The sequence below is a fragment of the Nilaparvata lugens genome, chromosome 7 (assembly GCF_014356525.2).
Source record: "Nilaparvata lugens isolate BPH chromosome 7, ASM1435652v1, whole genome shotgun sequence".
Lineage (NCBI taxonomy): Eukaryota > Metazoa > Arthropoda > Insecta > Hemiptera > Delphacidae > Nilaparvata > Nilaparvata lugens.
In genome coordinates, this window is record NC_052510.1 from 20,112,968 (window position 1) to 20,125,894 (window position 12,927).

Below are 12,927 nucleotides of genomic sequence, written 5' to 3' on the forward strand. Positions count from 1 at the left end.
TCATTGTGTACCGTATCTGTTCCGAACATAAAAATAGTTTAATCAGATATTTTGTGCTACTGTTCTAGTCCAGTCAATTAAAGATTATAGAATGAAAAGTTTGGAACACAATTTTCAACTCCACAGCTCTTTTAAGGATAGTATGAGTATTAACATATCAAAAGTCCTCACCCCTACCTCATGTGCTAAAGGAGTGGAGGTGGTTTGAAAGTACCATTTTTTAATTTTTCTCATATATCTCGGAAACTATGCATCTTATGAACATTTGTATACTGTACAAAATTGAAGCTCACAAAATTACCAACAAGTTTTGTTCTCTACATTTTCATCATATCTCTTATCGTTTCTGAGATATCCGCTCTTGAAGGTGAGACATTTTTTTGAAAAAACACTTCTGCCTCCAATTTTTTCATCTTTTCGGCCTTATAATTTTTGAACGATTGATGAAAAAAATCCGTTTGCTGATTATAAGCTGACGGAGCATCAAATTATCTTCAATCTGATGTACAATATTTTCACTATTTTACGCATTTCCCTACCTACGACTGTTGCAGCAGTTTTAGTGTCGAGAGTGAAATTTTCTGTTCAGCAACAATAGATCAGTTGACAATGAAAAAAATCATTGCTAATCATTTCATCATGTGCTAAAGGGATGAGGGTGGTTTGAAAGTTACATTTTCCACTTTTACTTACATGCTTATATCTTGGAAACAATGAGTTCTATTGACATAATCATCCACATAAAAATGAAGCTCAATGAATTTCCTACAAGTTTTGTTTTGTAGAGGTTTTCAATAAATATTATACTAACTTTTCGAGATATATATGTTCTAAAGTGATTCATTCTCAAAAACCCAGTTTATCCTTCCATTTTTTGCTCTTTCAAGTCTTTTAACTTCTCAACAATTGATGAAAAAATAATGTGCTGATTACGAGATTTTAGAGCATTAAATTATCTTCCATTTCATGTATAATTCGACTATTCCAAGCATTCCTATACGATTGTTGCAGCAGTTTTAGTTTTGAATGTCTTATTTGGTAGGAAGTTTAGAAACACCCCCTGTGTTCAGTTCCGCAGACGTTCCAATGACTTACTTGACTTGACTTAGTTCCTGTCGCTCCTTGAGGAGCATAGGGCTTCCGAGAATGTCCTCCATCCAACTCTGTCGCGTGCTAACGCCTTCACCTCCAACCACGTTTTGCCGGCTTTCCCAATTTCTGTCTGGATGGTACGCTTCCACGTGATTTTTGGGCGTCCTCTTGCACGGTGTCCTTGAGGATTCCAGTCCAATGCGTCTTTTTCAATGGCACCTTCTTCCTTGCGCAACGTGTGCCCAATCCATCTCCATTTCCTTCTTTTTATCTGCATTTGGATTGGATCCTGACAGGTAGACTCCCATAGTGCTTCGTTGCTGATAACCTCTGGCCATCTGATGCCCATTATGCGACGCAAACATCTATTTACAAATACTTGTAACATTTTAGAGGTCACTGTAGTCACCTTCCAGGTTTCACATCCATATAAGAGGACTGATTTTACATTGCTATTAAAGAGTCGAATCTTTGTGGCTTTGGATATATTTTTATTTGCCCAGATTGGCCTCAATTGTATAAAAGCTCCGTTTGCTTTCTTGATTCGACTCTTTACATCTTGATCAGCTCCTCCTTCTACAGTGACCATACTACCCAAGTATAAAAAGGACTCTACCAGCTCGATATTGGAGTCGCCCATTTTCAAAGGCATGTCTGTTCTTGCATTTACTCTCATTTCCTTTGTCTTTCTAGCATTTATCTGCAAGCCGGCCTTTATTGCCTCATTTGAAATATTTCTCAGCTTTTCTTGCATGTCAGTAAAGCGCTGTGCCAGTAGACATATATCATCAGCAAAGTCCAGATCCTCTAGCCGCCCTCTTAGGCCCCAAGGTATCCCTCTTCTTCTACCTCCACCAGCTCTTCTCATCACACTGTCCAAAACCAGCAAGAATAACGTGGGAGACAACACACAGCCTTGACGGACTCCAGAAGTGACAGGTAGGGGTTCACTCAAACTTCCTGCATGGAGGACACGGCACTCACAATCCTCATACATATTTCTCAGAATGCTCACCATCTTCTGTGGGATGCCATAATTAATCAGTGTACTCCACATCACTCTTCTGTTAACTGAGTCAAAAGCTCTTTCGAAATCGATGAAAGCCAGGTAAACAGTGCTCTGCCATTCAACACTTTGCTCTAAAATTATCCTCAGTGTGTTTATTAAATCTACACAGCTACGCTGCTTCCTAAAACCAGCTTGTTCTCTCCGTATTTTCCTTTCAACAGAATCCTTATCCTGTTTAGGATTACTCTTGCTAGCACTTTACTAGGCACTGAGAGCAGTGTTACCCCTCTCCAGTTTACACAATCTGTAGAGCAACCTTTCTTGGGTATCTTCATTATAGTACCTGTCTTCCATTCTGCAGGTACTCTTTCTTCTTCCCAATTTTGGTGATTAGGGGATACAAGATATCAGCACTCGTCTCTACATCAACTTTTAAAACATCTGGTGAGATATTGTCTGAGCCAGGAGCTTTTCCATTTTTCATCTCACTTATAGCCTTCTTCACCTCATCTTTTGTTGGCACTTCCCATTCTATGTCTGTGACCACTGGCCCATCTCTGTGCTCTATTTCTTCATGATCCTCTATCTCATTTTGCCTATTGAAGATTTCCATGAAGTGTTCTCTCCATCTTTCAAGTTGCTCATCCTTACTAGTCAGCAATTGCCCTTCCTTACTCTTTACTGGGCCATCATTTCGATAGGATCTCTTGGATAAAGCTCTTGTGATTCTGTACAACTCTTTGCTGTCACCTATCCTTGCTGCTTGCTCTGCCCTAGCTGCCATATCATCTACATACTTTCGGTGATCCCTTCTGACACACTTTTTCACCTCCTTCTCTGTTCTTGAGTACTCATCCTGGGCCTGTTTTTTCTGCAACCTAGTTTTGCTCGTATTGATGTTGGCTTTCTTGACTTTTCTGAGCTGTATAAGATCCCATGTTTGTTCAGACATCCAGTCCTTCTTCTGGTGATCTCTCTTACCTAGAACAGATTTGCTTGTTTCTAGGTAAGCTTCTCTAACATTCATCCATAGACTGTCAACACTTCTCTCATCATTCTCCTGCATCAAAACATCAAAGCGGTTTTTGACTTCAAGAGCAAACTGGGTTTTCACATGCTCATTCCTCAGCTTTGCTTCATCAAATCGCATTCTGGGACTCACAAATTTCCTCCCTGCAGCCATTATCTTCATAGCAAACGTAGCTACCATTAAATGATGATCACTATTTGCATCTGCCCCTCTCTTATTTCGTACATCAGTGAGACACCTCCTGAATTTTCTACTAACAGCAAAGTGGTCAATCTGATTTTCAGACGTTCCAATAGGTACTCAATATGGATGTTCATACTGAAGCACACTCCAATTTATGATCACAGAATAGTGTGATATTCGAAAAAACTCACTTGTTGCAAATCTTGATATTTGACTCTCAAACCTAAAACTGCTGCAACAGTCATAATTATGGGAATGCGTGAAAAAGTCGAATTATACATCAAATGAATGATAATTTAATGCTCTACAATCTCTTAGTAATCACATTCTTTTTCCATCAATTGTTGGAAAGTTATAAGAATTGAAAGAGCGAAAAATGGAAAAAACTGGGTTTTCGAGAATGCATCAATTTAGAACATATATATCTCAAAAAGTATCAGATTTATCGAAATCCTCTACCAAACAAAACTTTCACTCAACACTAAAACTGCTGCAACAGTCGTAGGGAAATGCGTAAAATAGTGAAAATATTGTACATCAAATTGAAGATAATTTGATGCTCCGTCAGCTTATAATCAGCACGGATTTTTTTCATCAATCATTCAAAAATTATATGGCCGAAAAGATGAAAAAATTGGAGGTAGAAGTGTTTTTTCAAAAAATGTCTCACCTTCAAGAGCGGATATCTCAGAAACTATAAGAGATATGAAAAAAATGAAGAGAACATAACTTTTTGCTAATTTTGTGAGCTTTAATTTTGTACGGTATACAAATGTTCGTTCATGAGATGCATATAGTTTCCGAGATATATGAGAAAAATGAAAAAATGGTACTTTCAAACCACCCCCACCCCTTTGGCACATGGGGTAAAGGTGAGGACTTTTGATATGTTAATCCTCTTACTATCCTTAGAAGAGCTGTAGAGTTGAAAATTGTGTTCCAAAATTTTCCCTCCATACCTTTATTTAAGCATTCGTTGCCTGCACTTATTCCTCAATATTTATATTTGTCAAATATTTGTTTAAATGTAATTTTTAACTTGAAAAGCTGATAACCTTCGGGCAAATTTCCAAGTAAACAATTATTAGACGGGATACCTGGTGGTGGGGGGGGGGCGGCGTTTGCCGATTTCGCCCAGGGCGGCAAAGTCCCTAGGGCCGTGCCTGCTCAGTTTGCAGCATTGCTCTTAAGCAGTACAGTGCTGCCAGATTTCACAGAATCCAGAGAGTCTGTGAGCTAATTGTGTGGAAGAGAGTGGAGGTCTTTTTGATTTAAGAATCGACATAAAAACGGCAACAGTGAGCTCCTATTGTTATATTGGAATAGAATTGGCTATTAAGTTCCGTGCTGCAAACTAAGTTTTGCACGGACTATAGCACCTCATTATTTGATTGATTAGTATTTTTCATTTATATGCTAAAAAGTTTGAATAAATGTGTTATTAACACATAATTATTATTTATATTATATTATTCCATTTTGAACAATGTTTCAATTAGCTTAAACTCGCTAACTTGTCAATTGTCAACTTTCATTCATCTTCCGTTTGGCCAGCAACTAAAGTTTCGTTTCGCCCTACATGTTTGACTGTACAGTCAAATTCCAGACTGTTTTGCCAGTGACTTCCGACTTGTGTGTGCAGTAGCTTGTTTACTCTTGCAGGTCAGCTGCTACAGAACACTGTTCGCCTGTCAGTCGAAACGTTACGTTAGTGACTTGCCTTTAGTAATATTCTCATCAATAATAGTTCTTGCCGGTAGGAGTTGAATTGTCGACCGCTAGATTGCTGCACTATCTTCAAGAAGCTAGTGCTCTAGTTTCTCACAAAAAGTATTGATTAAAATAATATCAGACAGTGGTGTGAGGGGTTTCTTTGTGTTGTGATAAAACTTTATTTACTCTGAATACTCACCATAGAATTTGGTGAGAAGGTGAGTCAATTAAAAATAAATTATTATGTCAATTTCATATTGAAGATATTCAATAACAAATTTGATGAATTTTACCAATGATATTTCAAAATTGTTGCTTCTTTTCTAGTGAGATAACGTAATTTGGTATACCTGTCCCAAAAATACTTGTTTTTGATAAAATTTATTACTTTTATCGATGATATATTGAAAGAAGCTGGTATGTACTACTCTGTGTATCTCGTGGAAAATTTTTAAATATTTTAGAAATTTCAAGACCTTCTAGTCTTGATAATGTAGACCTTCCATTCTGATAACTAGTCTAGTGATTAAAATAAACGATTTGCTACATTTATAAATGTATAATCATAATTATAGCATTATAGGCGCAGTAATTTCCGCTGGAAAATTTAGAACTTGCCCAAAAATTGTATTTTGTTAAAATGTTTAAATTCACGGCTATATACTTCTTAGTTTTGTCAGTAACCTGTAGAATTTGTAATGTTATCATCTACTTACTCAACATGATTGGAAAAAGGCTGTTATACACTTTTTATCACAACTATAAAAAAATCACTTTCATTGATTAAACTATACAAATCATGGATTGACCAACAAGTATCATTCTAAATGAGAAAATCTGATAAATACAAGATTGAAAATAGGACCTGGAGAAAAAATGTGAATAGACAAAAGAATATCGAAATAGAAAAAAAATGATAAAAATAATTGAGAGAAAATAAAGATTGATAATAGAAAAAACTAGAATATAAATTATAAAAATAGAACTTGGAGGACGATCATTGAATAGTAAAATCAAAGGTAGGCTATCATTGTGTAATATCTAGTAATTTTGATAATTTATTGACTTTGGTAAAACTCTGTGTGATGGAAAAACGATTTGCTTTATTTTTATAGATCCATACATGATAATTATTGTGGGTGGATGGCTTTGCACTAATTCTCGCTGGAACTTAGGACACTATCCAAAAATATGTATTATCTTTATGACTGAAAATCTAAATAGCCAGTCGGTTCAATCAGGACCTATAGTCCTATCATGCAACACAACATTCTGTTGCAACGAAATAACCTGCAGCTATGCAACAAGTGACGTCATTGTAACCACTACAGAGAAATTCACTTCAAAGTGTCAGAATTCTTCATAAATAGTAACATTGTTTCCCATCCAACCAAAGCTGACAGTAAAAGGGTAGTCTCTTTGTAATTAATGCAAACTCTTGACTTCACAACCTGTACGGTAGGCCTACTAGGTTTTTGCGTGGATGTGATAGATGGTGGTGATGATGGAGACAATGTTTTTGATAAATTAGATGAGAGATTGATGAAACTTAGGCTTTAGGTGGATTGCAAACCTTATTTCGGGCTCAGGTGGATTCCGGATTAACTTGTATTAGCTTATTTTGGAGAAAATGTACTATATACGAGTATTTATGGTCTTAGAATCTACCTCCCTTACCTTGATAAAGATAAGAAGATGTCAGACACTTTTTTACAACCTTGTACTACAAACTATACACCTTCATGGTTCACACTAACCTAATACTCTCAAGTCTAATAATTTAATTTTTTATTTATTAAAGCCGGGTCCACACTGAACAAATGTTCGACAAAAATGTTTGTTGAAACAGTTTGGGAAAATTTTATTATGTTTGACAAACAATGCCCGTGGCCAGTGTGGACGCGTCACCAAACAAAATATTTGTAAGCACTAAAGCTTTTCATGTTTTACAGCAAACACTGAAAATGTTTAGAAAAACAGTAATTTTTTGTTTGACAAACAATGATTGTCCAAACTTCTTAAATTGTTTGTCTCTGAGCCCCTCAACAAACATGTTTGCCGAACATGTATGTCGAACATTTGTTCAGTGTGGATCCGGCTTAAGAGGCAGTACATTAACATGATACTAATGCATAAATTCAATAAAAAAATACCTTGAATTAAAAACAGATATCTTGTAGCTTGACGGAAACACTGACCACAGAGGTGACCACTTGGAATATGTTTCTATTTTTTCAAATGATACCAAAATTAAATTTTGGCAAAAAAATGGAGTTGGCTAGTTAAGATTCTTGAAGGACGATTATAAATTCAGAATTTTACTTTTCCTGCAGACTATTGACTTGCAATAGAATAATTACCGGGTCCTGAAAATTAACAAATATAATGTTCCACGAGTAATATAGAAATGAAAGGAATAATTGCATAGGAATGAAGTGTTCAGTATGAAAATTGCCAGTAAGTTAATACTGCAGTTCAATATACATCTCTAAACCTGAATAAATCGATTGTATCATATATTCACAGGAATATAAATTGGAATTTGCAGATAATGTATGAGCTGGAGACCGGGACCTATTTATTCCTTATACAGGCCGCTGATTGGAGAGAGATTAACTAGGTATGTTTTATCGTGTGTACATTTATTTAATATGCAATCTTTAAAATCAATCTATTATATAACTATGCTTCTTTCACTACGTATTCATTAATCTTCAAATCTCAGTTTTCGACTACCGTACCGGACCTTTGTCTACTTTTTGTTGTTGTCAGCTTACTATTTTGAAGCTTATTTATTATATTGCTCATCTATTCATATTGTGTTGCAATTCACTGTAAAATAGGTGAATTGCTATAGTTCAACAATAATTACAGTGGATTAATACTTTGACCAATAGAATAAGTTTATGCCTGTTTCAATAGGAATATCGGGGACCGAGCTTCGCTCTGGAGTACAAAAGCATAACAAATTTATTAAGAAAGAAAAAAATTATAATAACATTCATACAGAAATGTTCTATCTAATCACAGTAAATTGAGATTAATTCCCAGAGGAATGAAAAAATTTCCCTCACAAAGGCCCAGTTTCACAAAAGCCGGTTAAACTTTAATCCTGATCAACTTCACGTGAACCAAATCAGAGAAGACCATTTCAAAAAGATGGATCTACTGGAATTAATCAGGATTGGAAATAACCCGGCTTTTTTGCAACCGGCACTAAGTACCTGATTGAATGATTACAAAATTTCAACAGCTGAGTCATAATTTTTACACAGTGAACTCGCTCATTCACTTCCATCACCAACAGACGACGAAATAATTATCAGCTGTTTTTCCAAGGATGAATAATAATTATCCTTTTAATGTCCTTCAGCGAGTTTTCCAAGGGATGAGACCTAGTGCAATCGAGTACCGTATTTATACTATAAACCTACTATGTTCTGAATTCCGTGAGAATCGTTAGAGCCGTTTTCGAGATCCGATGGAATACAAACATATAATCATTTAAACATCCAAACATATAAACAGAAGTTGCTCGTTTGATAGTATAGGATTGTTACATTGTTACCTGCTAAACAAAATCATACTCCTATAAATACTGTATTTATATGATTGAAATGTACCGATAGGGAAAGCCTATACTATATAGTACTGTAATAGGACAGTCAATGTGTCCTGAAGACCATCAGTATGCATTCTCCACAGGTAGAGATAGATAGGCTACTTGAGGGGACCAAAACCTACTTATTCAAATTCATCTGATCAAACACATTACAGTATTGGAAAGAAAAACCAAGCATAATCAAAAATGTATCAATTTCACCACATTCATTGTAGATGTTTTACTTAGGTATAAAATATAATCACTTGAATGGATAATCTTATGTATTCATCCATTACCATGATTATAGGCATCTATAATATACATTTTATGTTAGGTAATCTATGATCTAAGGCTTTATTTATCCATGACACATATCTTTTGGCGCTAAAGATTGGAACAAGGATTATGGGATTATAACAAGTTGAGACTGATAATTATAAGGTGTCCAATAATCGTTGGTCTAATGCCGTTAATAACGGTTGTATCGGAGGTATTTTCAAATGCAAATCACCTCTCACTCTTTGCCCTAGCCTTTAACACGCATTCTTGGAAGTCAATTATTTTCATCAACCCACAAGCAAATATCTGGTTGGAACGTCTGTTGTAAAACCTACCCACGCGGCCATTTTTATCCTGGAAGATCATAAATATGTGGAGGAAATTGAAGTTCTGTGTATCTATTCATTGTCAGTTGGTGCATTCAAGTACCGGAATACGAGATTCTACAACTTTAAACTACCATTTACTACTGCTGAGTTGTTACTTTTTACTAAAAGGAATTTTTCAATCGTCTACATTATTGCTTTTTTATAAGCCTTGGATATAGAATTAACTCACCAAGTATCAAAATTGAAGGTTTACATATTTAAAACAAAACAATGAATCTTCCCAATCTCAAAATCTCAAACACAAAAATACTATGAACAATCATACTTGAGATCGATCACTCTCATTATTTATTGGTTTTTTATAACACTAGGCTTTAGAATAGAATATAGGTGGAATGTAGAAAACGTGATTTTACTAACTGGATACCGCTGATTTGGAACTCACCAAACAATATAGGTAATTCCATCTCTCATCATTATCCCTCCCAACTCCCACCCACAAATCTAGAGCTTTTATAGAAATGATCCTCAGAAATTTAAGAATGGGACTCAGAAAAGAGAAATACGAATTTAAAATTCATACTGTCCACATACATTATTAAAAATGTTAAAATTGCTTTAAAATCTCTAATTCGGAAAAAGAATTGAAATTAAGCATGAAATCTATATAAATAAAAATCGAGCCTCAAATTTTGACGTTCATTTTTTATGTGTGCACCGAATTTGATGATTTTTTTCAGTTGCGTTCCTTATGTTCAGGACCAGATTTATGACCTATCAAACTTATAATCCGACTTCAGGACTCTTTCCTACGATCCTTCAAAGTTTACATGTTATCCTTATGGGAGAAGATTTGTGAGCTGGCCAACACAGAAATAAAAATCAGCTGTTATAATCATTGCGTCATCCAACAGCCGTCGATAGATAGTAGACAAGAGTGTATGCTGCTCCATAACCACCCATGTATTTTATTCTAAACGCCCCGTCTAAAAACAAAATGACTGTTCTGTGTGTAACCATACAGCAGTGCGGCCTCAGGTTAGACTTACATGCACTAAAGACATAGCTTTGTTTCGAATAATATTGTGCTGTCTTCTGTGTTTAGAATTAATTGATTTTTAGTAAATTATTTAGTTAGGTACAGTTATTAAATAATTATATTGGTTATTGATCACATATATTCAGTTACTTATTCAAACTTATTCTTATTCGATCTGTTTTTCAATTTTCTTTCTGATTCACAAAAGTTCAATTATTTCTAATAATGCCGCGGTACGAACGACGTTTAAACTTGGGTCCTAGAACTCGAAATGCTGAAAATTTAGAATATGCATGAGAAAATCAGCAGCAAGGAGATATAATACCATTCAATTTCCAGCGAGTTGCATTCAACTATAACTCGGCAATCGAGTACAGTTCACGGTCAATTGTTGCTATTGGCACAATGGACATTGTGTGTCAGTACTGTGGGGCATAATATATAAGTATATAAATGAAGCACCCGTATTGTGTTGCGCCAGTGGTCATGTCAAATTATTGTTTCAATTGACTCCACCACCAGAACCACTTCATCCATTGGTTTCCGGAAAGCAGACTCCAAACATTTTTTGAAAAATATCCAGTAATAAAACAATTGCTTTCAAATGACATCATTTGGGGGAACAACAATTGTTCAGGATGGATTTATGCCTACATTCAAAATTCAGGGACAAATTTATCACCGAACTGGTTCCCTATTGCCAATGACAGATAGTGACTACAAATTTTTGCAAATTTATTCTAAGTGCGATTCATAAAAACAAGTCAATCAGTGTTGTGCACACAACACTTCAGTGAAAAGGCCAATCGTTGAATAACTCCAAATATTTTTCCATCAACACAATGAATTCATTGCACCATTCGAGACTGCACTAGACCGCATGCCATCTGATTACCACAAAATTGTCATCAGAGCTGAAAAGACACCTGCCAGACAACAACCAAGACGTTTCAATGCCCCTAAAATTGACAAAGTGTGTGTGAGTGCTTCCATTCAAACCAATAAGCAAGAAGCACCGCGCAAAAATGCCGCATCGCGCCTCCTCAGGTGTGCATCCAGCTAAAGTTTGTCATCAGATGCATTAACTATTCGTCGGTACGAAGTTCGCCGGGCCAGCTAGTATTACTATATAAATTACTTATATTAAACCAATGACTAATTCTGAAACCTGACCTTCCTTTTTTTTTACTTTGTTAAAACTGTTTGAACGCACAATTCATTTGCTGAAATGAAATTCTCAAAGCTATTATTGATGAGCAAATGAATTTACATTTGTTTTGGGAATTACTTTTGATTAGATCACATTTTTTCCATGGGACGTTCTCTCGTTATTGAGCCGCTAACAAATCTACTTGAATTTAAATTAATTTTTCACTAAAACTTCTTTTTTGTGTTATTTAATATTTATAATTTAATACTTATCTAGTATGATCAAGATTTCATGATGAAATGAAGGATTTGAAGCTCATGATTTTATTCAACGATCAGGACGCTTGATAAAAAAGCGTGGGCTTTGCAGGATATAAATGTACAAATAGTGATGATTATTTCATACAGCACTGCTTTGCGGATGTTAATACCTGTTCAGCCTTTTTTCATGCTTCTCAGGTATGGAACGTGTGAACGTTGAAGGATGCCTTGTTATGTTGAAGATAATTGTGGTGTCATATTACAGAATAGACCGCTATATGGAGATTATATGTACGTGATAAAAACTTTGCATGCTTGCCCTCCACAAACATTTTATAAATAGAGATTACAGCATACAGAGTATACCTACTATCTAAAACATTGATGTTAATTATGTTCGTGATAGAAGTTAAAGGTGAACTCTGAATCAAGAAACGCTTATCAACGTCAATTAAAATGAATAGTCCTGAATTTTTTTATAGAAATTTATCAGCTCGATACATGAATTATGTGGAGTTTACAGGAACAAAAACATTACTCGAATTATTATACCAACATACGATTTTTTGTCCATTGTTAATTTATCAATCAATGTTTTATTCATTTGTCAATTTTAATCGATCTAAACACACAGATAACAAAAATGTTATATTCTCCTATTATGTTATATTTCTGATTACTGGAAATGAGTTCTTTTTTGGCTGAGTAACTGAAAATACTTTATCATAATTGTATGTTCATGATTAATGATACCTACTCACAATCTAACACCTTCAACGTTAAAAAATAATGGTTTTTAGTCTTTTTAACATACTGATTTCATTGAGTGTGCTATTTTTTTGTGTTGTGTCATCATTTCTCCCTGGTTCCAAGAAATTTTATGTATTCAAAATTGAATCACAATTATTGAAAATACTCATACATCCATCCCTCAAATAATTTTATAGTCTACCCGTTTCAATTTGAAAACTGAGGTATTGTTGGATATTCTCAATAACTACCAGACTGCCACAGCTATAACTCCTCATCAGTTCCATATTAAAAACAAAATAAATAAATGTCTATTTCCCAGAAAAAACTAAAACTACTATATCAATTACATAAAATATTAGATGGTTTACAATTACATATAATAGTCATTGACAATAAAAATTTCTTGTAATGTGTCGTCTACATGTTTAGTGTTTTCTTTGTGGAAATTGACCTACTCCACTATGGCGTACCATGTTCTAGAGTAGG

The 12,927-nt window shown here is 34.9% G+C and overlaps 2 protein-coding genes across 5 annotated transcripts in view; one reads left to right on the top strand and one right to left on the bottom strand.

The window, feature by feature from the left end:
- Window positions 1-2,435: 2,435 nt before the first annotated feature.
- LOC120352172 lies at window positions 2,436-3,284 on the bottom strand. Its single transcript, XM_039431873.1, has one exon. The coding sequence runs from the start codon at window positions 3,282-3,284 to the stop codon at window positions 2,436-2,438; it is 849 nt and encodes a 282-aa protein (XP_039287807.1).
- Window positions 3,285-5,151: 1,867 nt separating this feature from the next.
- The window catches only part of LOC111044525, an 89,789-nt gene continuing 82,013 nt past the window's right edge, over window positions 5,152-12,927 (top strand). For 2 of the 4 annotated variants that reach the window (XM_039432307.1, XM_039432310.1), the window contains exons 1-2: window positions 5,155-5,444; window positions 7,576-7,647. Coding sequence is in view for 2 of the 4 variants with exons in the window: in XM_039432310.1 (XP_039288244.1) it covers window positions 7,583-7,647 (65 nt within the window). In the remaining 2 variants the exon portion in view is untranslated. Of the gene's footprint in view, window positions 5,445-7,575; window positions 7,648-12,927 lie in introns of all 4 variants that reach the window. The other 2 variants (XM_039432308.1, XM_039432309.1) reach the window with 2 other exon arrangements.